This window comes from Rattus norvegicus, chromosome 2, assembly GCF_021556685.1.
Source record: "Rattus norvegicus strain SHRSP/BbbUtx chromosome 2, alternate assembly SHRSP_T2T, whole genome shotgun sequence".
Classification (NCBI taxonomy): Eukaryota; Metazoa; Chordata; class Mammalia; order Rodentia; family Muridae; genus Rattus; species Rattus norvegicus.
This window is the reverse complement of record NC_141535.1, coordinates 192,460,305-192,487,946: the sequence shown is the minus strand read 5'-3', so window position 1 is coordinate 192,487,946 and position 27,642 is coordinate 192,460,305. Positions and strand designations below refer to the sequence as shown.

The following is a 27,642-nucleotide window of genomic DNA, read 5'->3' as shown; positions in this document are numbered from 1 at the left end:
TCCAAACACACAAGAAAAGCAAAATTTAGATTTAAAATCACACTTTTTGATAATAATGGAGGACTTTAAGAAAGACATAACTCCTTTAAAGAAATGCAGGAAAACACAAGTAAATAAGTAGAAGCCCTTAGAGAGGAAACACAAAAATCGCTGAAAGAATTACAAGAAAACACAACCGAACAGGTGAAGGAATTGAAAATGGAAATAGAAACAATAAAGAAAGCATAAAGGGAGACAACCCTGGATATAGAAAACCTAAGGAAGAGACAAGGAACCATAGATATAAGCATCAGCAACAGAATACAAGAGATAGAAGAGAGAATCTCAGGGGCAGAAGATACCATAAGAAAACACTGAAACAACCATCAAAGATAATGTAAAATGCAAAAAGCTCTTAGCTCAAAACATCCAGGAAATCCAGGACACAATGAGAAGATCAAACCTAAGGATAATAGGTATAAGAAAGTGAAGACTCCCAACTTAAAGGGTCAGTAAATATACTCAACAAAATTATAGAAGAAAACTTCCCTAACCTAAAGAAAGAGATGCCCATAAACATACATACAAGAAGCCTACAGAACTCCAAATAGATTGGACCAGAAGAGAAATTCCTCCCATCACATAATAGTTAAAACACCAAATGCACAAAACAAAGAAAGAATACTAAAAGCACTAAGGGAAAAAGGCAGACCTGTAAGAATTACAACAGAATTCTCACCAGAGACCATGAAAGCCAGAAGATCCTGGACAGATGTCATACAGACACACAAAAGAACACACATGCCAGCTCAGGTTACTGTATCAAGCAAAAATCTCAACATAGGTGGAGAAACTAAGATATTCCATGACAAAACCAAATTTATACAATATCATTCTATAAATCCACCCCCACAAAGGATAATAGATGGAAAACTTCAACACAAGGAGAGAAACTACACTGTACAGAAAGCAAGAATATAATTTCCTTGCAATGAAACCAAAAGAGATATAGACAAACATAATTCTACCTCTAGCAATGAAAATAACAGGAAGCGATAATCACTTTTCCTTAATACCTCTCAACACCAATGGACTCAATTGCCCAATAAAAAGACATAGACTAACAGACTGGATACATAAAGAGGACCCAGCATTTTGCTGCATGCAGGAAACACACATTAGAGAAAAAGACAGACACTACCTCAGAGTAAGTGGCTGGAAAACAAATTCCCAAGCAAATGGCCTGAAAAAACAAGCTGGAGGTGCCATTCTAATATCAAGTAAAATTGACTTTCAACCAAAATTCATTAAAAAAGATAAGGAAAGACCCTCCATATTCATCAAAGTAAAAATCCACCAAGATGAACTCTCAATCCTAAATATCTATGCTCCAAATGCTAGGGCACCTACATTCATAAAAGAAACCTTACTAAAGCTCAAAGCACACATTGCAACTCACACGATAATAGTAGGAGATTTCAGTAACACACTCGCATCAATGGACAGATCATGGAAACAGAAATTAAACAGAGACATAGACTAAGAGAAATCATGAACCAAATGGACTTAACATATTTATAGAACATTCCATACTAAATCAAAAGGATATACATTCTTCTCAGCACTTCATGGCACTCTCTCCAAAATTGACCATATAATCGGTCATAAAACAGGCCTCAACAGATACAGGAAGATAGAAATCATTCCATGCATCCTATCAGATCACCATGAACTAAGACTGGTCTTCAATAGCAACAATAATGACAGAAAGCCCACATATACATGGAAGTTGAACAATGCTCTCTACTCAAGGATAACTTCGTCAAGGAAGAAATAAAGAAATTAAAGACTTCTTAGAATTTAATGAAAATGAAGATCCAACATTTCCAAACTTATGGGACACAATCAAAGCGGTGCTAAGAGGAAAACTCATAGCTCTGAGTGCCTGCAAAAAGAAACAAGAAAGAACATGTCGGCAGCTTGACAGCACACCTAAAACCTCTAGAACAGAAAGAAATAAACCCAAGAGGAGTAGAAGGCAGGAAATAAACTCAGGGCTGAAATCAACCAAGTAGAATCAAAAGGACCATACAAAGAATCAACAAAATCTGGAGCTAGTTTTTTGAGAAAATCAACAAGATAGATAAACCCTTAGCTAGACTAACCAGAGGTCACAGGGAGTGTATCCAAATTAACAAAATCAGAAATGGAAAGGGAGACATAACAACAGAGTCAGAAGAAATTAAAAAATCATCAGATCCTACTACAAAATCTTATATTCGACAAAATGAATCTGGAGGAAATGGACAATTTTCTAGACAACGTTTTTTTTTTTTTTTTGGTTCTTTTTTTCGGAGCTGGGGGCCGAACCCAGGGCCTTGCGCTTCCTAGGTAAGCGCTCTACCACTGAGCTAAATCCCCAGCCCCAGTACCAAAGTTAAATCAGGAACAAATAAACCATCTGAACAACCCCATAACTCCTAAAGAAATAGAAGCAGTTATTAAAAGTTTCCCAACCAAAAAGAGCCCAGGTCCAGATGGGTTCAGTGCAGAATTCTATCAGACCTTCATATAAGACCTCATACCAATACTGTCCAAACTATTCCACAAAATAGAAACAGATGGAATGCTACCTAATTCCTTCTATGAAGCCACTCTTATACCTAAACCACACAAAGACCCAACAAAGAAAGAGAACTTCAGACCAGTTTCCCTTATGAATATATCAACACAAAAATATTCAATAAAATTCTTGCAAACTGAATCCAAGAACACACCAAAATAATCATCCATCATGATCAAGTAGGCTTCATCCCAGGGATGCAGGGATGGTTTAATATAAGCAAATCCATCAATGTAATCCACTATATAAACCCACTGAAAGATAAGAACCACATTATCATTTCATTAGATGCTAAGAAAGCATTTGACAAAATTCAACACCCGTTCATGATAAAAGTCCTGGAAAGATCAGGAATTCAAGGCCCATATCTAAACATAGTAAAAGCCATATACAGCAAACCAGTAGCTAACATCAAACTAAATGGAGAGAAACTTGAAGCAGTCTCACTAAATTCAGGGACTAGACAAGGCTGCCCACTCTCTCCCTACCTATTCAGTGTAGTTCTCGAAGTCCTAGCCAGAGCAATCAGACAGCGAAAGAAGGTCAAAGGGATACAAATTGGAAGGGAAGAAATCAAAATATCACTATTTGCAGATGATATGATTGTGTACTTAAGTGACCCCAAAAGTTCCACCAGAGAACTACTTAACCTGATAAACAACTTCATGAAAGTATAAAATTAACTCAAATCAGTAGCTTTCCTCTACTAGGAAGCAGGCTGAGAAAGAAATTGGGGAAATGACACCCTGCACAATAGTCCCAAATAATATAAAACATCTTGGTTTGACTCTAACCAAGCAAGTGAAAGATCTGTATGACAAGAACTTCCAAGTCTCTGCAGAAAGAAATTGAGGAAGATCTCAGAAGATGGAAAGATCTTCCATGCTCATGGAGTGGCAGGATTAATATAATAAAAATGGTGGTTTTGCCAAAAGCAATGTACAGATTCAATGCAATCCCCATCAGACTTCCTACTCAATTCTTTATAGAGATAGAAAGAGCAATTTGCAAATTCATTTGGAATAATAAAAAACCCAGGATAGCGAAAACTATACTCAACAATAAAAGAACTTCTGGGGAATCACCATTCCTGACTTCAAACAGTATTGCAGAGCAATAGTCATAAAAACTGTATGGTATTGGTACAGAGATAGGCAGATAGAACAGTGGAACAGAATTGAAGACCCAGAAATGAATCCATACACCTGTGGTCATTTGATTTTTGACAAAGGAGCTAAAACCATCCAATGGAAGAAAGCATTTTCAATAAATGGTGCTGGTTCAACTGGAGGTCAACATATAGAAGAATGCAAATCGGTCCATTCTTATCACTATGTACAAAGCGTAAGTCCAAGTGGATAAAGGACTTCCACATCAAACCAGATACACTCAAACTAGTAGAAGAAAAAGTGGGGAAGAGTCTGGATCACATGGGCACTGGGGAAATTTTCCTGAACAAAACAGCAATGGCTTATGCTCTAAGACCAAGAATCGACAAATGGGACCGCATAATACTGCAAAGCTTCTGTAAGACAAAGGACCCTGTTCTTTGGCCAAAATGGCAACCAACAGATTGGAAAAAGATCTTTACATCTGGTAGTGGGCTAATATTAAAAATATAAAAAGAACTCAAGAAGTTAGACTCCAGAGAGCCAAATAACCCCATTAAAAGGGTTAATTATTAGGGCACAGAGCTAAACAAAACATTCTCTGCTGAGGAATATCAATTGGCCGAAAAGCACCTAAAGAAATGTACACAGTGCTACCTGAGGGCCCAGCTATACCTCTCCTGGGCATATATCCAAAAGATGCTCCAACATATAACAAAGACACGTGCTCCGCTATGTTCATAGCAGCCTTATTTATAATAGCCAGAAGCTGGAAAGAACCCAGATGCCCTTCAACAGAGGAATGGATTAAAAAAATGTTGTACATCTACACAATGGAATACTACTCAGCTATCAAAAAAAGTGACTTCATGAAATTCATAGGCAAATGGAATTAACTAGAAAATATCATCCTGAATGAAGTAACTCAGTCACAGAAAAACCCACTTGGTATGCACTCATTGATAAGTGGATAGTAGTCCAAAAGCTGAAACTACCAAAGATACAATCCATAAACCACAGGAAGCTCACGAGGAAGGATGACCAAAATGTGGATGCTCCCACTCCTTCAAAAGGGGAAAAAAGATTCATAGAAGGGTATATGGAATAAAGTGTAGAGCAGCAACTGAAGGAACGGCCATTCAGAGCCTGCCCCACATGTGGCCGTTATATACAGCCACCAAAACTAGATAAGATTGATGAAGCTAAAAAGTGCATGCTGAGAGGGATCAGATGTAGACATCTCCTGAGAGACACATACACAGCATGTCCAATATGGAGGTCAATGCTAGCAGCAAACCACTGAACTGAGAACAGGATCCCCTTGTCGGGAATTAGAAGAAGGATTAGAAGAGTTGAAGGAGCCTGCAACCCCATAAGAACAATGCCAACCAACCAGATCTTCCAGGGACTAAACCACTACCAAAAGACTATACATGGACTGACTCAGGACTCCAACTGGGTATGTAGCAGAGAACAGCCTTGTTGGGGCACCAGCAGAAGGGGAAGCCCTTGTTCCTGCCAAGTTTGTCCAAATACAGGGGAATATGGGGGGGGGGCAGCAGGGAGGTGGAGGGGATGGTTGGTGCTTATGGACAGGAAACCGGGAAAGGGAATAACATTTGAAATGTAAGTAAAGAAATATATCTAATAAAAAAATTAAAAAATGAATCAGTGAATGTTATAGATTAAGGAATAATCTTAGTACTTTTAAATATATTTGTTGCATATTTATAACAACTTTTTACAACTAAGTGGCTATCATATATTATATTGCAATTTCAATACTTTCCCATACTAGAGAATTATGAAGTTTGTATAAGGAATTTTAGAACTGAAGGAGCAATGTGTATATTTTGGGAACATGAAAGTAGAACACCAAGCTCTTGAGAAATCTTTAATTGCTATTAGGGAAAGGTTAAAGACAATAAAATCACTGGGGTAATAGTATCCGGAATGAGGGGATATACAAAAAATTATGTTAAAGTAAAAAGTGAAAATATCAATGCTTCTATTTTAAGTTATATTTATGGTCAATATAATACATATTTATATTACAATTTTAAAAAACAAATACATTTTCACATTTTTTACACATTTATATATTTGAGGTGATTTATATATTTGAGGTTGGATAGGAGAAAACAAGGATCCCTCTGCACAAAGTAGGTATGTTTTAGAACAGATAAAGTTACAAAAGAAGGGGACATTAAAATACAAAGTGCAGTGATCAGAATGAATTTGAAAAAAAGATCTATTCTTTTAAAGTTGAAAAGAACATGATAAGCCAGATAGATTCAAGAAGTAATGAGTTTTGAAACAAAAGGTACACACCCCATTTCAAATTATTTTATGTAGACTCATTGTTTATTTTGTTTCATGAGTTTTGGATTCATTTGGCTATACATTAACCCAGAAACATGAGTGTTAGTATTTATTTATTATTACTTTTACGTAGTTGATTTAGACTCCATATAAGCTTCCTTAATTAATCTCTTTTTAGGGGTGTATGTGTTCATTTAGCAGCATAATAGTAGTATTTTCTCCCTAGGCTTTATATCCTTTTTAGGCACTGGTTTTTGGCCTGATAAAGGCGCCATATATGGGTTGATTCTTCTTTTCAGATGTCATCATGCTTATTTTTTATCTTTCCTACCTTTTAATCTAGCTATTAACGCATTTTATTTGGGTTATTTTAGAAGAGATGACTAAATTTAAAAATAACAAAGAAGTGGAACTTGAAGAATTAAAAACCATATTGGTATGTATATATTCTTTCTTAATAATATCCTGTAATTACTTTAAAAATAATTTTGAATTACTGGCCTATATTTTCAAGCTATACATATTTCATTCTAATTTTTCTCCTGAATGTAAAACTTTTATATTTGCTTTTGAGTAAAGCTGCAATTTTAGGTATATGTATTTTTATAGATTTTTATTAACTATCTTGGCCAGGATGTTTATAATATTCAAATATGTTGATAGCATACTTAAAGTCAGAACCAAGCATTCATATTATGTTATACCACAAAGATTCAGTGAATAATACACACACTTATCCTACAGTGTTCTGAAATTGTTTAAGTTTGTTTTTTTCAGTTTGATTGGCTATGGGTTTGTCAAATATAGTTTTACTACACTGAGGTATTATTTTTCTATACTCCATGTACTCAAGGATGTTTAATTTTTATTAAAAGCTGTTTATGTGCCTGTTGAAATGATCATGTGATTTATACCCTTGATTCTTTTTATGTGCTATATTGATTTGTGTATGCTGAACCATTCTGGCATTACTGGAATGAAACCAGTCGATCATGGTACATAATCTTCTTAATGTGATATGATTTTGATTTACCAATATTTCATTGAAGGTTTGAACTTATGTTTGTTAAATATATTCATCTGTACTATTCTTTTTATTGTCTTCTTATCAAGTTTTGGTAGAAGGGTAATATATAGGATTTGTAAAATTATTTAAAAATTATTAAAGAAAATTCTGTGGACTGTTGGAAAGAACATATATTCAATAGTCATTGGGTGGGATATTCTGTAAATGTGCATTAACATTTGATCTCTGATGCAGTTTTATTATTTGTACAGTTTATTATATACTTTTTTTTTGCCTAGACAATATGTGAACTGGTGAAATTGAACATTGAAATCACTTATTATTATTATCATTCCATCCACTTGTGTCCAGTAGATTTTGTTTTATGAAATTGGGTGCACTAATATTTGATGCAAATTTATTTCCATCCATTATATCATCTTGTTGGATTATCACTTTATTAATTTGTTGTGACCTAGTTTTTGTCTTGAAGTCCACTTTTTCAGATACTAGTATAGCTCCCCTTCTTGTTTTCAGTTTCTGCTTGTTTAATATGTCTTAAAAACTTGCTTAAAAAAACGGGTACAATCAAAAACTCTGGCGACAGCAGATGCTGTTGAGGATGTGGAGAAAGAGGAACCACTCCTCCATTGTTGGTGGGATTGCAGATTGGTACAACCATTCTGGAAATCAGTCTGGAGGTTCTTCAGAAAATTGGACATTCCACCACCTGAGGACCCAGCTATATCTCTCCTGGGCATATACCCAAAAGATGCTTCAACATACAACGAAGACACATGCTCCACTGTGTTCATAGCAGCCTTATTTATAATAGCCAGAAGCTGGAAAGAACCCAGATGCCCTTCAACAGAGGAATGGATACAGAAAATGTTGTACATCTACACAATGGAATATTACTCAGCTATCAAAAACAATGACTTTATGAAATTCACAGGCAAATGGATGGAACTGGAAAATATCATCCTGAGTGAGGTAACCCAATCACAGAAAAACACACATGGTATGCACTCATTGATAAGTGGCTATTAGCTCAAATGCTTGAATTACCCTAGATGCACAGAACACATGAAACTCAAGAAGGATGACCATAATGCGAATGCTTCACTCCTTATTTAAAAGGGGAACAAGAATACCCTTGGGAGGGAATAGGGAGGCAAAGTTTAGATCAGAGGCAGAAGGAACACCCATTCAGAGCCTGCCCCACTTGTGGCCCATACATATAAAGCCACCAAACTAGATAAGATGGATGAAGCAAAGAAGTGCAGGCTGACAAGAACCAGATGTAGATCTCTCCTGAGAGAGACAGCCAGAATATGGCAATTACATAGGCGAATGCCAGCAGCAAACCACTGAACTGAGAATGGCACCCCCGTTGAAGGAATCAGAGAAAGGACTGAAAGAGCTTGAAGGGGCTTGAGACCCCATATGAACAATAGTGCCAACCAACCAGGGACTAAGCCATTACCCAAAGACTATACATGGACTGACCCTGGGCTCCAACCTCGTAGGTAGCAATGAACAGCCTAGTAAGAGCACCAGTGGAAGGGGAAGCCCTGGGCCCTGCCAAGACTGAACCCCCAGTGAACATGATTGTTGCGGGGAGGGCGGTAATGGGGGGAGGATGGGGAGGGGAACACCCATAGAAAAGGGGAGGGGGAGAGGTTAGGGAGGTGTTGGCCCGGAAACCGGGAAGGGGAATAACAATCGAAATGTAAATAAGAAATACCCAATTTAATAAAGATGGAGAAAAAAAAACCAAAAAACCCCTTAGGTTTCTTTTCACATCAATCTATCTTTGCCAGTTAAATGTGCTTCGTCAAGCGAACAGTTTCATTTTTTAATACAGTTATTTAATCTGTGACTTTTTTTTATTTTTTATTTTATTTTATTTTATTTTATTTTATTTTTTTTATTAACTTGAGTATTTCTTTTTTTTTCTTTTTTTATTTTATTTTATTTTATTTTATTTTTTTTTATTATCTTGAGTATTTCTTATATACATTTCAAGTGTTATTCCCTTTCCCGGTTTCCGGACAGACATCACCCTCCCCCCTCCCCTTCCTTGTGGGTGTTCCCCTCCCAAACCTCCCCCCATTGCCACCCTCCCCGCATAGTCTAGTTCACTGGGGGTTCAGTCTTAGCAGGACCCAGGGCTTCCCCTTCCACTGGTGCTCTTACTAGGATATTCATTGCTACCTATGGGGTCAGAGTCCAGGGTCAGTCCATGTATAGTCTTTAGGTAGTGGCTTAGTCCCTGGAAACTCTGGTTGCTTGGCATTGTTGTACTTTTGGGGTCTCGAGCCCCTTCAAGCTCTTCCAGTTCTTTCTCTGATTCCTTCAATAGGGGACCTATTCTCAGTTCAGTGGTTTGCTGCTGGCATTCGCCTCTGTATTTGCTGTATTCTGGCTGTGTCTCTCAGGAGCGATCTACATCCGGCTCCTGTCGGTCTGCACTTCTTTGCTTCATCCATCTTGTCTAATTGGGTGGCTGTATATGTATGGGCCACATGTGGGGCAGGCTCTAAATGGGTGTTCCTTAAGTCTCTGTTTTAATCTTTGCCTCTCCCTTCCCTGCCAAGGGTATTCTTTTTCCTCATTTAAAGAAGGAGTGAAGCATTCACATTTTGATCATCTGTCTTGAGTTTCGTTTGTTCTAGGGATCTAGGGTAATTCAAGCATTTGGGCTAATAGCCACTTATCAATGAGTGCATACCATGTATGTCTTTCTGTGATTGGGTTAGCTCACTCAGGATGATATTTTCCAGTTCCAACCATTTGCCTACGAATTTCATAAACTCGTTGTTCTTGATAGCTGAGTAATATTCCATTGTGTAGATGTACCACATTTTCTGTATCCATTCCTCTGTTGAAGGGCATCTGGGTTCTTTCCATTTTCTGGCTATTATAAATAAGGCTGCGATGAACATAGTGGAGCACGTGTCTCTTTTACATGTTGGGGCATCTTTTGGGTATATGCCCAAGAGAGGTATAGCTGGATCCTCAGGCAGTTCGATGTCCAATTTTCTGAGGAACCTCCAGACTGATTTCCAGAATGGTTTTACCAGTCTGCAATCCCACCAACAATGGAGGAGTGTCCCTCTTTCTCCACATCCTCGCCAGCATCTGCTGTCACCTGAGTTTTTGATCTTAGCCATTCTCACTGGTGTGAGGTGAAATCTCAGGGTTGTTTTGATTTGCATTTCCCTTATGACTAAAGATGTTGAACATTTCTTTAGGTGTTTCTCAGCCATTCGGCATTCCTCAGCTGTGAATTCTTTGTTTAGCTCTGAACCCCATTTTTTAATAGGGTTATTTGTTTCCCTGCGGTCTAACTTCTTGAGTTCTTTGTATATTTTGGATATAAGGCCTCTATCTGTTGTAGGATTGGTAAAGATCTTTTCCCAATCTGTTGGTTGCCGTTTTGTCCTAACCACAGTGTCCTTTGCCTGACAGAAGCTTTGCAGTTTTATGAGATCCCATTTGTCGATTCTTGATCTTAGAGCATAAGCCATTGGTGTTTTGTTCAGGAAATTTTTTCCAGTGCCCATGTGTTCCAGATGTTTCCCTAGTTTTTCTTCTATTAGTTTGAGTGTGTCTGGTTTGATGTGGAGGTCCTTGATCCACTTGGACTTAAGCTTTGTACAGGGTGATAAGCATGGATCGATCTGCATTCTTCTACATGTTGCCCTCCAGTTGAACCAGCACCATTTGCTGAAAATGCTATCTTTTTTCCATTGGATGGTTTTGGCTCCTTTGTCAAAAATCAAGTGACCATAGGTGTGTGGGTTCTTTTCTGGGTCTTCAATTCTATTCCATTGGTCTATCTGTCTGTCCCTGTACCAATACCATGCAGTTTTTATCACTATTGCTCTGTAATACTGCTTGAGTTCAGGGATAGTGATTCCCCCTGAAGTCCTTTTATTGTTGAGGATAGCTTTAGCTATCCTGGGTTTTTTGTTATTCCAGATGAATTTGCAAATTGTTCTGTCTAACTCTTTGAGTAATTGGATTGGTATTTTGATGGGGATTGCATTGAATCTGTAGATTGCTTTTGGTAAAATGGCCATTTTTACTATATTAATCCTGCCAATCCATGAGCATGGGAGATCTTTCCATCTTCTGAGGTCTTCTTCAATTTCTTTCCTCAGTGTCTTGAAGTTCTTATTGTACAGATCTTTTACTTGCTTGGTTAAAGTCACACCGAGGTACTTTATATTATTTGGGTCTATTATGAAGGGTGTCGTTTCCCTAATTTCTTTCTCGGCTTGTTTCTCTTTTGTATAGAGGAAGGCAACTGATTTATTTGAGTTAATTTTATACCCAGCCACTTTGCTGAAGTTGTTTATCAGCTTTAGTAGTTCTCTGGTGGAACTTTTGGGATCACTTAAATATACTATCATGTCATCTGCAAATAGTGATATTTTGACCTCTTCTTTTCCGATCTGTATCCCTTTGATCTCCTTTTGTTGTCTGATTGCTCTGGCTAGAACTTCAAGAACTATATTGAATAAGTAGGGAGAGAGTGGGCAGCCTTGTCTAGTCCCTGATTTTAGTGGGATTGCTTCAAGTTTCTCTCCATTTAGTTTAATGTTAGCAACTGGTTTGCTGTATATGGCTTTTACTATGTTTAGGTATGGGCCTTGAATACCTATTCTTTCCAGGACTTTTATCATGAAGGGGTGTTGAATTTTGTCAAATGCTTTCTCAGCATCTAATGAAATGATCATGTGGTTCTGTTCTTTCAGTTTGTTTATATAATGGATCACGTTGATGGTTTTCCGTATATTAAACCATCCCTGCATGCCTGGGATGAAGCCTACTTGATCATGGTGGATGATTGTTTTGATGTGCTCTTGAATTCGGTTTGCCAGAATTTTATTGAGTATTTTTGCGTCGATATTCATAAGGGAAATTGGTCTGAAGTTCTCTTTCTTTGTTGGGTCTTTGTGTGGTTTAGGTATAAGAGTAATTGTGGCTTCATAGAAGGAATTCGGTAGGGCTCCATCTGTTTCAATTTTGTGGAATAGTTTGGATAATATTGGTATGAGGTCTTCTATGAAGGTTTGATAGAATTCTGCACTAAACCCGTCTGGACCTGGGCTCTTTTTGGTTGGGAGACCTTTAATGACTGCTTCTATTTCCTTAGGAGTTATGGGGTTGTTTAACTGGTTTATCTGTTCCTGATTTAACTTCGATACCTGGTATCTGTCTAGGAAATTGTCCATTTCCTGAAGATTTTCAAATTTTGTTGAATATAGGTTTTTATAGTAAGATCTGATGATTTTTTGAATTTCCTCTGAATCTGTAGTTATGTCTCCCTTTTCATTTCTGATTTTGTTAATTTGGACGCACTCTCTGTGTCCTCTCGTTAGTCTGGCTAAGGGTTTATCTATCTTGTTGATTTTCTCAAAGAACCAACTTTTGGTTCTGTTGATTCTTTCTATGGTCCTTTTTGTTTCTACTTGGTTGATTTCAGCTCTGAGTTTGATTATTTCCTGCCTTCTACTCCTCCTGGGTGTATTTGCTTCTTTTTGTTCTAGAGCTTTTAGGTGTGCTGTCAAGCCGCTGACATATGCTCTTTCCTGTTTCTTTCTGCAGGCACTCAGCGCTATGAGTTTTCCTCTTAGCACAGCTTTCATTGTGTCCCATAAGTTTGGGTATGTTGTATCTTCATTTTCATTAAATTCTAAAAAGTTTTTAATTTCTTTCTTTATTTCTTCCTTGACCAGGTTATCATTGAGTAGAGCATTGTTCAATTTCCACGTATATGTGGGCATTCTTCCCTTATTGTTATTGAAGACCAGTTTTAGGCCGTGGTGTTCCGATAGCACGCATGGGATTATTTCTATCTTTCTGTACCTGTTGAGGCCCGTTTTTTGAACAATTATATGGTCAATTTTGGAGAAAGTGCCATGAGGAGCTGAGAAGAAGGTATATCCTTTTGCTTTAGGATAGAATGTTCTATAAATATCTGTTAAGTCCATTTGGCTCATGACTTCTCTTAGTCTGTCGACATCACTGTTTAATTTCTGTTTCCATGATCTGTCCATTGATGAGAGTGGGGTGTTGAAATCTCCCACTATTATTGTGTGAGGTGCAATGTGTGTTTTGAGCTTTAGTAAGGTTTCTTTTACGTATGTAGGTGCCCTTGTATTTGGCGCATAGATATTTAGGATTGAGAGTTCATCTTGGTGGATTTTTCCTTTGATGAATATGAAGTGTCCTTCCTTATCTTTTTTGATGACTTTTAGTTGGAAATTGATTTTATTTGATATTAGAATGGCTACTCCAGCTTGCTTCTTCTGACCATTTGCTTGGAAAGTTGTTTTCCAGCCTTTCACTCTGAGGTAGTGTCTGTCTTTGTCTCTGAGGTGTGTTTCCTGTAGGCAGCAGAATGCAGGGTCCTCGTTGCGTATCCAGTTTGTTAATCTATGTCTTTTTATTGGGGAGTTGAGGCCATTGATATTGAGAGATATTAAGGAATAGTGATTATTGCTTCCCGTTATATTCATATTTGGATGTGAGGTTATGTTTGTGTGCTTTCATTCTCTTTGTTTTGTTGCCAAGACAAGTAGTTTCTTGCTTCTTCTAGGGTATAGCTTGCCTCCTTATGTTGGGCTTACCATTTATTATCCTTTGTAGTGCTGGATTTGTAGAAATATATTGTGTAAATTTGGTTTTGTCATGGAATATCTTGGTTTCTCCATCAATGTTAATTGAGAGTTTTGCTGGATACAGTAACCTGGGCTGGCATTTGTGTTCTCTTAGGGTCTGTATGACATCAGTCCAGGATCTTCTGGCCTTCATAGTTTCTGGCGAGAAGTCTGGTGTGATTCTGATAGGTCTCCCTTTATATGTTACTTGACCTTTTTCCCTTACTGCTTTTAATATTCTTTCTTTATTTTGTGCGTTTGGTGTTTTGACAATTATGTGACGGGAGGTGTTTCTTTTCTGGTCCAATCTATTTGGAGTTCTGTAGGCTTCTTGTATGTCTATGGGTATCTCTTTTTTTAGGTTAGGGAAGTTTTCTTCTATGATTTTGTTGAAGATATTTACTGGTCCTTTGACCTGGGAGTCTTCACTCTCTTCTATACCTATTATCCTTAGGTTTGATCTTCTCATTGAGTCCTGGATTTCCTGTATGTTTTGGACCAGTAGCTTTTTCCGCTTTACATTATCTTTGACAGTTGAGTCAATGATTTCTATGGAATCTTCTGCTCTTGAGATTCTCTCTTCCATCTCTTGTATTCTGTTGGTGAAGCTTGTATCTACAGCTCCTTGTCTCTTCTTTTGGTTTTCTATATCCAGGGTTGTTTCCATGTGTTCTTTCTTGATTGCTTCTATTTCCATTTTTAATTCCTTCAACTGTTTGATTGTGTTTTCCTGGAATTCTTTCAGGGATTTTTGCGATTCCTCTCTGTAGGCTTCTACTTGTTTATTAATGTTTTCCTGTGTTTCCCTAAGTGTGTTCATGTCTTTCTTGAAGTCCTCCAGCATCATGATCAAATATGATTTTGAAACTAGATCTTGCTTTTCTGGTGTGTTTGAATATTCCATGTTTGTTTTGGTTGGAGAATTGGTCTCCGATGATGGCATGTAGTCTTGGTTTCTGTTGCTTGGGTTCCTGCGCTTGCCTCTCGCCATCAGATTATCTCTAGTGTTACTTTGTTCTGCTATTTCTGACAGTGGCTAGACTGTCCTATAAGCCTGTGTGTCAGGAGTGCTGTAGACCTGTTTTCCTCTCTTTCAGTCAGTTATGGGGACAGAGTGTTCTGCTTTCGGGCGTGTAGTTTTTCCTCTCTACAGGTCTTCAGCTGTTCCTGTGGGCCTGTGTCTTGAGTTCACCAGGCAGCTTTCTTGCAGCAGAAAATTTGGTCTTACCTGTGGTCCCGAGGCTCAGGTTCGCTCGTGGGGTGCTGCCCAGGGGCTCTCTGCAGCGGCAGCAACCAGGAAGACCTGTGGCGCCCCTTCCGGGAGCTTCAGTGCACCAGGGTTCCAGATGGTCTTTGGCTTTTTCCTCTGGCGTCCGAGATGTGTGTGCAGGGAGCAAGCAGTCTCTTCTGGTTTCCCAGGCTTGTCTGCCTCTCTGAAGGTTTAGCTCTCCCTCCCACGGGATTTGGGTGCAGAGAACTGTTTATCCGGTCTGTTTCTTTCAGGTTCCGGCGGTGTCTCAGGCAGAGGTCCTGCCGCTCCTGGGCCCTCCCCCACGGGAGCCCAGAGGCCTTATACAGTTTCCTCTTGGGCCAGGGATGTGGGCAGGGGTGAGCAGTGTTGGTGGTCTCTTCCGCTCTGCAGCCTCAGGAGTGCCCACCTGACCAGGCGGTTGGGTCTCTCTCTCACCGGGTCTGGGCTTATTTTATTTTTTAACTTGAGTATTTCTTATTTACATTTCGAGTGTTATTCCCTTTCCCGGTTTACGGACCAACATCCCCCTAATCCCTCCCCCTTCCCTTTTCTATGGGTGTTCCCCTCCCCATCCTCCCCCCACTGCCGCCCTCCCCGCAACAATCACGTTCAGTCTGTGACTTTTCAACAAAATTGGTATAATCAGAAATCTGTAGAAGGCATTTTGATAACATGAACAATTCAGCAAAACAGTAGCAAGTTCTCTTTTAGGACATAATATATTTTTAATCATGGGTTTTTTTAAAATTAGGTTTACCATACTAGGCATGAAATCAGCCTTTGGACCAGGCCTCGTACCTGATCACTTGACTCTCCCTTTAACAGTGGTTATCCACATTGTGCACTTATAGACACATCTTAGTAGACAGACGAGTATTTTCGTATTCCCTTTGGTTAGTCTAGCTAAGTGTTTATCTATCTTGTTGATTTTTCTCAAAGAACCAGCTCCTGGTTTTGTTGATTGTTTGTATAGTTCTTTTTGTTTCTAATTGGTTCATTTCAGCCCTGAGTTTATTTCCTGCCGTCTACTCCTCTTGGGTGTATTTGTTTCTTTCTGTTCTAGAGCTTTCAGGTGTGCTGTCAAGCTGCTAGTGTATATTCTTTCCAGTTTCTTTTTGGAGGTACTAAGAGCTATGAATTTTCCTCTTAGCACTGCTTTCATTGTTTCCCATAAGTTTTGGTATGTTGTGCCTTCATTTTCATTAAATTCTAAAAAGTCTTTAATGTCTTTATTTCTTCCTTGACCAATCATTGAGTATGGCATTGTCTAGCTTCCGTGTGTATGTGGGCTTTCTGTTGTTTTTGTTGTTATTGAAGACCAGTCTTAGTCTGTGCTGATCTGATAGGATGTAAGGGATTATTTCAATCTTCTTGTATCTGTTGAGGCCTGTTTTATGACCCATTATATGGTCAATTTTGGAGAAGGTAGCATGAGGTGCTGAGAAGTTATATTCTTTTGTTTTAGAATGAAATGTTCTATAGAAATCTGGTAAATCCTTTTGGTTCACAATTTCTGTTAGTTTTACTGTGTCTCTGTTTAGTTTCTGTTTCCATGATCTGTCCATTGATGAGAGTGGGATGTTGCAGTCTCCCACTACTATTGTGTGAGGTACACTGTGTGCTTTCAGCTTTAGTAAAATTTCTTTCTTTCTTTCTTTTTTTTTTTTCCGGAGCTGGGGACCGAACCCAGGGCCTTGCGCTTGCTAGCCAAGCGCTCTACCACTGAGCTAAATCCCCAACCCCGTAAAATTTCTTTTATGAATGTTGGTGCCTTGCATAGATGTCCAGGATTAAGAGTTCATCTTGGTGGATTTTTTCTTTTGTGAGTATGAAGTGTCCTTTCATATCTTTTTTGATAACTTTTGGTTTGAAAGTTGATTTTATTCAATATTAGAATGGCTACTCCAGCTTGTTTCTTGGTACCATGTGCTTTGAATTTTTTTTTTCAGCCTTTTGCCCTGAGGCATGTCTGTCTTTGTCACTGAGGTGCTGTTCCCTGTAGGCAGCAAAATGCTGTGTCTTGTTTATGTATCCAGTCAGTTAGTCTTTATCTTTTTATTGGGGAATTGAGTTCACTGAGGTTAAGGAAAAGTGATTGTTGTTTCCTGTTACTTTTGTTGTTAGAGGTGGAATTATGTTTGTGCGGCTATCTTCTTTTGGGTTTGTTGAAAGATTCTTGCTTTCTCTAGGCCGTAGTTTCCCTCCTTGTGTTGCATTTTTCTATCTATTATCCTTTGTAGGGCTGGATTGGTGTGAAGATATTGTGTAAATTTGGTTTTGTCATGGAATCTTCCAAATTTCTAAAAGTAACTTTTTCTTTTGTTGCCTCACACCTAAGGTCTGTGAGCAGGCTATTGCCTGGCTTTCTGAATTGTGATTATGCCTTCATTTCAGACCCCTAGAGTAGCTTAGTCTCAACCAATAGACTAATTGTCAAGATAGTACACTGGGACAGCCATCTGAGACAAGAGAAATGACAAAATTGGCTTATTTTCCAGTAGTCATTTTCTTAGCAGATTTAAAATTGGATCCATGTCTTAGCAAGCATTGTGGACTTGTTCTATGTGAAAGACTGGCAGTGTCTTTTCTCTAGGGACATCTGGCTTACCTTTTGGATGAAACTTCTGTCTTTTTTCAGTGTTGGAGCCTCAACTGGAGCAGTGCATTGCCCATTTCTGTTTGCTGTTTTCTTGTGTCTTTCAGCTATGCTTTGTGATTTCTAGTGTTCTTGCAATTATTTCTTCCTTGGAATAGAGCCTGACTTTTGTTAGCCTGACCTTTCTCATTTACTCTGTCCCATGAAGGTGATTTCTGTTTCACCATAGAAATCTCAGTTTTTATATAATTTTTTTTTGCCTCAATGGTTCTGTTCATTTTTCTTTTTATCAAATTTTGTTTTTGAAATTTACTTAATGACTATTTCTCTATTGAAGCATTTTTAGTCAACAAAACACACTGTAGTTCTTTATGTTATTCTTTGGGAATTTTAATTATTTTCAATATGTATGTAATTTGAACACTCATGGTTTTTATTTCCTACTGTTTTTAGGCAGAAGACCAAAAACTTTTAGATGAAAAGAAACAAGTTGAGAAGCTTGCTGAAGAATTACAAGGGAAAGAACAAGAACTAACTTTCCTTTTGCAAACCAGAGAGGTTTGTTAAAGATATGTTTGTTCACAATGTTTTGTTAAGAGAATATAGATTTATAAAATATATTATGGTGTAGTTATTTGTTATTTGCTTTGTGAAGGATTTCTTTACGATTTCTTAAAAGTATATGTTCCTATTATATTTAATGTGCTAATGACTGATTTAAAATATACCTAGGGAACCTTCATGTTATAAAGTGGGAGAGAAAGGTCAACATTTAAGAATCCAACTTATCAGAGGCTGGAGAGATGGCTGAGTGGTTAAGATCACTGACTGTTCTTCCAGAGACATGGATTTTAGCACACACTTGGTGGCTTACAACCATTAGAATAAAATGGTTAAAATTATGCATAAACTTTCGTCTGAGCTTTAGGATGTCAAAAAAGAATTTACTTGCATTGAATTTGTTATTGTTAATTTTAAAAATTAAAGTGATTATCACTTAAATTTAAAATATTTAGCTGGACATGATATTTATATCTGTATATAATCCTATTACTTGGGAGGGAAAAGGAGGATAACCAAGGTTCAAAGTTAACCTCATTTTACATAGTGAGTTTGAGACCAGCCTGGCCTGAATGAGACCCTGTCTTAAAAATACTTTTTACTATCCTGCCAAATTTTCTCCACTATATTGCTTGATTACTTAGAACAACCATATCTTTTTTAGTTTTTCTCTTTTTTTTTTGAGACTGTCTATGGAGCTCCTGCTTTGCTGGAACTCACTATGTAGATCAGGATAGCTTTGAACTTATAGAGATCTACCTCCTTCTGTCCCACAAGTCTACAGGATTGTGCCACCATGCCCAGCCTAACTATGTCTTTTATGTGGAAAAAAACTACCATAGAACATATGTATTTTATATAAAAAACTGATAGAACATCTGTCATAAATATATACATTTATCTTACAGAAAGAAATCCATGATTTGGAAGTACAAGTAACTGTCACTAAAACAAGTGAAGAACATTATTTAAAACAGGTTGAAGAAATGAAAACTGAGCTTGAAAAAGAGAAGTATGTTTCTCACCTAACTATATATAGTTTAATTACTAAGCTTTATGGTAAAAGTAAATAGTATTTACTATTTATATCAATGGATTTGAAATTGAATGGTGGTGCACAAGTGTAGTCTCAATACTCTGGAAGCTGAAGCAAGAGAATAATGGATTCAGGGACTGTGCTTTGTAGTGAAAACCTTTGTGTCAGGTAAGTTTGTATTGTTTATGTAAAAGAATAAGTAACAAGTTTAAATCATTTCCTATCAGCATATAGTTTTCTCTTGGTGTTTCTGAGCATTTCTCTTGGTGTTCAAGAAACCTTGAACATATACAAATCTGTAGATACTCAAGTCCTACATGCAAGGAGCATAGTACTTGCATATAAACTATACATATCCTCTTGCAAGTAAGTTTTAGCTTACTTCTAAACTATGTGCAGTACTGAATATATGAATTCTGTGTAAGTGTTTGTTCTACTGTATCCAGAAAATAATGGCAAGAAGTTTATGTGGTCAGTCCAGACATATTTTACTAAGCAGTTTCAATCTCTAGATGGATAAGCCCATGGGTGTAAAATTTTAAGATACAGATGGTCTAACAGTAATTTTGGGGGAAGAATTTAGTTTCCCATGAAGATATGTGTTGATAAGATTTCAATGTAAAAATTATTTCTCATATTATCCAAATATTCAGTGGAATGATTGCACTTATTCAGCAAATTTAGTTTGGTAATAATAATTTATCATGGGGAAAGAAGTAAATTTAAATGAATGTTGATGGTAAACATTTTTACCTTTGATTCCTCTCAGGAATTGATAAAAATGGCAAGTAAAGTATTAGGTATGATGCCTTGTGCCTGGAATTCTAACATTTGGGAGGCCGAGGAAGAAGGGTTGCTGTGAATTTGAGGCCAGCTTAGTCTGTATCATGAGTCTCCAGCCTCACCCTTTTCTTATAGCTCCATTCCCTCCTTCTGATATTCTTTCAACAGTTTTTTTCAGGAGACCTAGGTAGCATTCATTTATTAAAAATCCCCTTAAGAATGGAGTGGTTATTTATATTTTAGTACCAAATTATATTATTCTTGCTATATTTGCTCTTTAATCTCTCATTACTTAGGGGGAAAAAGCCTCTTCCTTTCTGCTGAGTTTCCAATATTATTAAGGAGGGGGAAGCAGTAGATGCTTCTGAAATCATTTGGTGTTGCCACACCCTACGTGTCCTTTATTTAAAATAGATACTGGCTTCAGCTAATAGCAACAATAATTTCTCTTTCACTATGGAACATTTGTGACTTTGTAAGAATGGTTGCATTTAATTGCAAATGTTCATGCTTCAAGAACTATTCTAATTAAAGTTTCAGAGGTTTGAAATAAAATATTAGGTATAAAACAATTATTTGAAAAAATGTGTGCTTCATATTTTTAGAAGAAGGAATGATAGTATTGAGAATATACATAGAAATATAATGTGTGGTATATGAAATGTTAATATGGAAATAATTTATATATATTTGAACAAATAATGTAATGAAGCAGCATGAAACTATAACTTTGCTTCAAGAAGTAATGGCAAATCTTATTTGTATCATGCCTTTTCCACCCATTAATATCATTTTGAATTAAATTTTATATCTTTCATTTAATTTTTCTATATGCCTTTTTAAAAAAATAGACTTAAGAATATTGAATTAACTGCAAACTGTGACATGCTTTTGCTTGAGAACAAAAAATTGGTACAAGAAGCAAGTGATATGGTCCTAGAACTCAAGAAACATCAAGAAGATATCATTGTGAGTTGACAGTTATCAGTGACTTTGCTTTCTTACCTTCAAAATTAGAGGTTCTTTAAATATATGACCACTGAGTACCCTTTCAGCTTAAAAAGTTTCATTGTAAAATTATTTCATTGATTTTTTTTTATTTTTGAAGAAATATGCATACTATTCTGTGATATGATGATACTGGACAAAAAAATAGAGATTACCAATATATGAAGTTAATATAATTTTAAGCATTAGCAGTTGTATTTAGGGCTGGAGAGATGACTCAGTGGTTAAGAGCAGTGACTGCTCTTCCAGAGGTCTTGGGTTCAAATCCCAGCAACCACATGGTGGCTCACAACCATCTGTAATGAGATCTGATGCCCTCTTCTGGTGTGTCTGAAAACAGCTACACTGTACTTACATAAAATAAATAAATCAACAAATAAATAAATAAATAAATAAATAAATAAATAAGAAGAAACCCAGTTGTATTTAGTAACATTTAGTCATAGATTTCTATGGAAGATAAAATAATGAATAACCTTGTCTTCAAGAACATATGAATTAATATAAAAATAGTGTTCTAGTATTTTAAGTAAAATTAGTATGTTATATATTTTGATAATGTGATCAAGTGTTCTTTGAATTCATCAGTTCACTTCTGCCTTTATGGAAGAGTAGTTGTCAGAGAATAAGATTGATTTTGGTCCTTGAAAGATGAATTATGAATCTTGTAGTTAATGATTAATGAAATACTATGAATAACATAAAAACCTCAAAAGTACCACTGGGAAACCAAACATTTTATTAACTGCTATATATTATTAGGATTGTTTTCAATACATGTCTATAAGCTATAATTATACAAATTAAATAACTCACTGTATTAGTTAGCATTATATTTCTGTGATAAAACACTATGAAAAAAGTATTTTGGGATCAGGAAATGTAGGTTTGTGGGCTAGTGCAACTGGATAGAATGGACCTGAAACAAGAAGTAGGTCAAGAAATATACAGAACCCTGAAATTCTCATCTTGAGACCAAAATCTCACCTTGAAATCAGAAGTAGTGTGGATGGCTCCCTCCCTATTCTCATCCTGCATGCCCCAGGGCATATAGCCTCACAACTCCCCACCTCCATCCTTGGGGAAGTCACAGTAGCCTCTTAGCCAAATTACAGGTTTAAGCACCCAGAATCTCTCTTCATGCAAATAAAGCGTTCCCAGCTCCTCGGCTCTAGCCTATAATGTACACTCTTCTTGAAAAACTCCTACCCACTTCCCAAGGTTTATTTGCATTGTTACCCAGGAATAAAAAGAGCTGCTGTAGCAAACCACTGAACTGAAGGTATCAGAGAAAGGACTGAAAGAGTTTGAAGGGGCTCGAGACCCCATATGAACAACAATGCCATGCAACCAGAGCTTCCAGGGACTAAGCCACTACCCAAAGACTATACATGGACTGACCCTGGGCTCCAACCTCATAGGTAGCAATGAACAGCCTAGTAAGAGCACCAGTGGAAGGGGAAGCCCTTGGTCCTGCCAAGACTGAACCCCCAGTGAACGGGATTGTTGGGGGGAGGGTGGTAATGGGGGGAGGGTGGGGAGGGGAACACCCATAAAGAAGGGGAGGGGGATGTTGGCCTGGAAACTGGGAAAGGGAATAACATTTGAAATGTAAATAAATGCCCAGTTGAATAAAGATGGGGAAAAAAAGGAAAAAAAAAAAAGAGCTGCTCTTTATGGAATCTCATCTAGAAGAGCTATTTTACTTCCCCCCTCCCCATAAGAAGAGCTCACAACTAATGGTGCTTGAATCCCCTGAGGGCCGAAATAGAGCCAGGCCCACTCATAGAGGTTTATTTGGCTTACATATCTCAAGCATAGTCCATCATGAAGGGAAGTGCTCATTACCAGCTTGCTCCTTGGGGTTTGTACAACTGACATTTTTAGAGTCTAGGACATGTGCCCTGGGGTGATACTGCAGTCAGAGGCCTGAGCCCTCTCAGGTTAATCATCAGTGAAGAAAGTGTCTCATACACTTGCCTACAAGTCAATCTTATGGAGGCAGTTTTTTGACCCTAACTTGTGTTACATTGACCAAAAAATAATTAGTACTCATGTTATTGCTATTTTGTATAATGAAATATAATTTATGCTGACATATGAAGGTTTTAAATATTAATTTCACTTATATTTTTGTTGAAGAAAAGTGATTAACATAAGCATTGTTGATTATTTTTGTAGAATTGCAAAAAGCAAGAAGAAAGGATGTTGAAACAAATAGAAACTTTGGAAGAAAAAGAAATGAATTTAAGGCAAGAGTAATGAGTTTGTCTCTGTCTCAAAAAGGACTTTAGAATTTTTTATTGTTGATTATTGTATAAAGTGAAAAGAAAATTATTTATATTTATTACTGAAACAGTAAAATTATATGAAAATTATTTTAAAGCGTCATAAACCTAATTTTTTTCTTTTCTTGGATTTTTTTATTTACATTTCAAATGTTATCCTCTTTCCTGGTTTCTCTCTGCTTCTATGAGGGTGGTCCCCGATTCACCCACCCACTTCAGCCTTCCTACCTTGACATTCCCCTACACTGGGGCATTGAGCCTTGACAGGACCAAGGGCCTCTCCTCCCTTTGGTGCCCAACAAGGCCATCCTCTACTACATATGCAGCTGGAGCCATGGGTCTGCCTGTGTGTACTCTTTGGTGGTGGTTTAGTCCCTGGGAGTTCTGGGAGGTCTGGTCGGTTGATATTATTATTCCTATGGGGTTACAAACCCCTTCAGCTCCTTCAGCCTATCTTTAACTCCTCCATTGGGGACCTAGTGCTCAGTCAAGTGGTTGACTGGGAGGGTGAACATCCACCTCTGTATTTATCATGTTCTGGCAGAGCTTCTCAGGAGACAGCTATGTCAGGCTCCTGTCAGCATACACTTCTTGGCATCCGCAATATTGTCGGTTTGGTGGCTGTATATGGGATAGATCCCCAGGTAGGGCAGTGTCTAGATGGCCTTTCCTTCAGTCTGTGCTCCACACTTTGTCTCTGTATTTCCTCCTTTGTGTATTTTGTTCTCCCTTCTAAGAAGGACTGAAGCATCCATACTTTGGTCTTCCTTCTTGAGCTTTATGTGGTCTGTGAGTTGTATCTTGGGTATTCTGAGCTTTTGGGCTAATATCCACTTATCAGTGAGTGCATACCATGTATAAACCTAATTTTTTAAAGCTTAAAAATTATACTAACTGCCTCTAGAAAAAAATTAGAATAAAAAATTTAAAAATTACTTTTAAGAGCAACACTATTATATAATGTTAGAATATTTATCTTTACTGTTTTAAAATATTTAATTCTTAGTCATAATCATATATAATCTTAAATTGCAATTAGTATTCTCAGCAATATATTTCTTGATTTTTTTAATAATATATTTGTATATATAATATTGACTTTAGTTTTGGATATTTACTATTTTGTATTTTACACTATTATTAATACTGAAGTAAAAAGGTACATGTGTATTTTCTTTACTTTAGATTTGCGAGAATAACTTTAAAATTTATTAATAAGATCATAGAAATAATGATTCTAGTGACTTGGTAATTAACTGGTTTCTAGTAATTTTTGTTAATTGTGAATTATGAAATACAGCTAAGATCATGTGAAAGCTCTGTTTCCAAAATGTTTCAATTGTTATTTGGTATCATCACTATTTTATTGATAATTTAAGACATAAATAAGAGTTTTCATGATTTTCAGTCATTACATTTTGTATAAACTTTAGGAGTTTCTGAAATTTGCCTATAACTTTTCTTTGTAAAATTATCTGCAAATATCTATACCATTTAATCTTTTAAGGGCTTTATCATTTGCTGTTTACTTAAACATTAACATAGTATTATTTTATTTATAGAATTTCTATAACTTTTTATAGAAATTTTATTTTTGGCAATTTTTTATTTTTTTATTTTTTTTATTAACTTGAGTATTTCTTATATACATTTCGAGTGTTATTCCCTTTCCCGGTATCCGGGCAAACATCCCCCTCCCCCTCCCATTCCTTATGGGTGTTCCCTTCCCAACCCTCCCCCCATTGCCGCCCTCCCCCCACCAGTCTAGTTCACTGGGGGTTCAGTCTTAGCAGGACCCAGGGCTTCCCCTCCCACTGGTGCTCTTACTAGGATATTCATTGCTACCTATGAGGTCAGAGTCCAGGGTCAGTCCATGTATAGTCTTTAGGTAGTGGCTTAGTCCCTGGAAGCTCTGGTTGCTTGGCATTGTTGTACATATGGGGTCTCGAACCCCTTCAAGCTCTTCCAGTTCTTTCTCTGATTCCTTCAATAGGGGTCCTATTATCAGTTCAGTGGTTTGCTGCTGGCATTCGCCTCTGTATTTGCTGTATTCTGGCTGTGTCTCTCAGGAGCGATCTACATCCGGCTCCTGTCGGTCTGCACTTCTTTGCTTCATCCATCTTGTCTAATTGGGTGGCTGTATATGTATGGGCCATATGTGGGGCAGGCTCTGAATGGGTGTTCCTTCAGTCTCTGTTTTAATCTTTGCCTCTCTCTTCCCTGTCAAGGGTATTCTTGTTCCCCTTTTAGAGAAGGAGTGAAGCATTCACATTTTGATCATCCATCTTGAGTTTCATTTGTTCTAGGCATCTAGGGTAATTCAAGCATTTGGGCTAATAGCCACTTATCAATGAGTGCATGCCATGTATGTCTTTCTGTGATTGGGTTAGCTCACTCAGGATGATGTTTTCCAGTTCCAACCATTTGCCTACGAATTTCATAAAGCTGTTGTTTTTGATAGCTGAGTAATATTCCATTGTGTAGATGTACCACATTTTCTGTATCCATTCCTCTGTTGAAGGGCATCTGGGTTCTTTCCAGCTTCTGGCTATTATAAATAGGCTGCGATGAACATAGTGGAGCACGTGTCTTTTTTATATGTTGGGGCATCTTTTGGGTATATGCCCAAGAGAGGTATAGCTGGATCCTCAGGCAGTTCAATGTCCAATTTTCTGAGGATCCTCCAGACTGATTTCCAGAATGGTTGTACCAGTCTGCAATCCCACCAACAATGGAGGAGTGTTCCTCTTTCTCCGCATCCTCGCCAGCATCTGCTGTCACCTGAGTTTTTGATCTTAGCCATTCTCACTGGTGTGAGGTGAAATCTCAGGGTTGTTTTGATTTGCATTTCCCTTATGACTAAGGATGTTGAACATTTCTTTAGGTATTTCTCAGCCATTCAGCATTCCTCAGCTGTGAATTCTTTGTTTAGCTCTGAACCCCATTTTTTAATAGGGTTATTTGTCTCCCTGCGGTCTAACTTCTTGAGTTCTTTGTATATTTTGGATATAAGGCCTCTATCTGTTGTAGGATTGGTAAAGATCTTTTCCCAATCTGTTGGTTGCCGTTTTGTCCTAACCACAGTGTCCTTTGCCTTACAGAAGCTTTGCAGTTTTATGAGATCCCATTTGTCGATTCTTGATCTTAGAGCGTAAGCCATTGGTGTTTTGTTTAGGAAATTTTTTCCAGTGCCCATGTGTTCCAGATGCTTCCCTAGTTTTTCTTCTATTAGTTTGAGTGTGTCTGGTTTGATGTGGAGGTCCTTGATCCACTTGGACTTAAGCTTTGTACAGGGTGATAAGCATGGATCGATCTGCATTCTTCTACATGTTGACCTCCAGTTGAACCAGCACCATTTGCTGAAAATGCTGTCTTTTTTCCATTGGATGGTTTTGGCTCCTTTGTCAAAAATCAAGTGACCATAGGTGTGTGGGTTCATTTCTGGGTCTTCAATTCTATTCCATTGGTTTATCTGTCTGTCTCTGTACCAATAACATGCAGTTTTTATCACTATTGCTCTGTAATACTGCTTGAGTTCAGGGATAGTGATTCCCCCTGAAGTCCTTTTATTGTTGAGGATAGCTTTAGCTATCCTGGGTTTTTTGTTATTCCAGATGAATTTGCAAATTGTTCTGTCTAACTCTTTGAAGAATTGGATTGGTATTTTGATGGGGATTGCATTGAATCTGTAGATCGCTTTTGGTAAAATGGCCATTTTACTATATTAATCCTGCCAATCCATGAGCATGGGAGATCTTTCCATCTTCTGAGGTCTTCTTCAATTTCGTTCTTCAGTGTCTTGAAGTTCTTATTGTACAGATCTTTTACTTGCTTGGTTAAAGTCACACTGAGGTACTTTATATTATTTGGGTCTATTATGAAGGGTGTCGTTTCCCTAATTTCTTTCTCGGCTTGTTTCTCTTTTGTATAGAGGAAGGCAACTGATTTATTTGAGTTAATTTTATACCCAGCCACTTTGCTGAAGTTGTTTATCAGCTTTGGTAGTTCTCTGGTGGAACTTTTGGGATCACTTAAATATACTATCATGTTGTCTGCAAATAGTGATATTTTGACCTCTTCTTTTCCGATCTGTATCCATCCTTGATCTCCTTTTGTTGTCTGATTGCTCTGGCTAGAACTTCAAGAACTATATTGAATAAGTAGGGAGAGAGTGGGCAGCCTTGTCTAGTCCCTGATTTTAGTGGGATTGCTTCAAGTTTCTCTCCATTTAGTTTAATGTTAGCAACTGGTTTGCTGTATATGGCTTTTACTATGTTTAGGTATGGGCCTTGAATACCTATTCTTTCCAGGACTTTTATCATGAAGGGGTGTTGAATTTTGTCAAATGCTTTCTCAGCATCTAATGAAATGATCATGTGGTTCTGTTCTTTCAGTTTGTTTATAT

At 37.4% G+C, this 27,642-nt stretch overlaps 1 protein-coding gene across 2 annotated transcripts in view; it reads left to right on the top strand.

The window, feature by feature from the left end:
• Sycp1 (synaptonemal complex protein 1) overlaps positions 1-27,642 on the top strand; it is a 141,941-nt gene that overhangs the window by 36,613 nt on the left and 77,686 nt on the right. For both annotated transcript variants that reach the window (XM_087616337.1, NM_012810.3), the window contains 5 exon segments: positions 6,408-6,469; positions 18,015-18,119; positions 19,031-19,134; positions 20,793-20,910; positions 23,131-23,201. In XM_087616337.1, the coding sequence (XP_087472463.1) occupies positions 6,408-6,469; positions 18,015-18,119; positions 19,031-19,134; positions 20,793-20,910; positions 23,131-23,201 (460 nt within the window).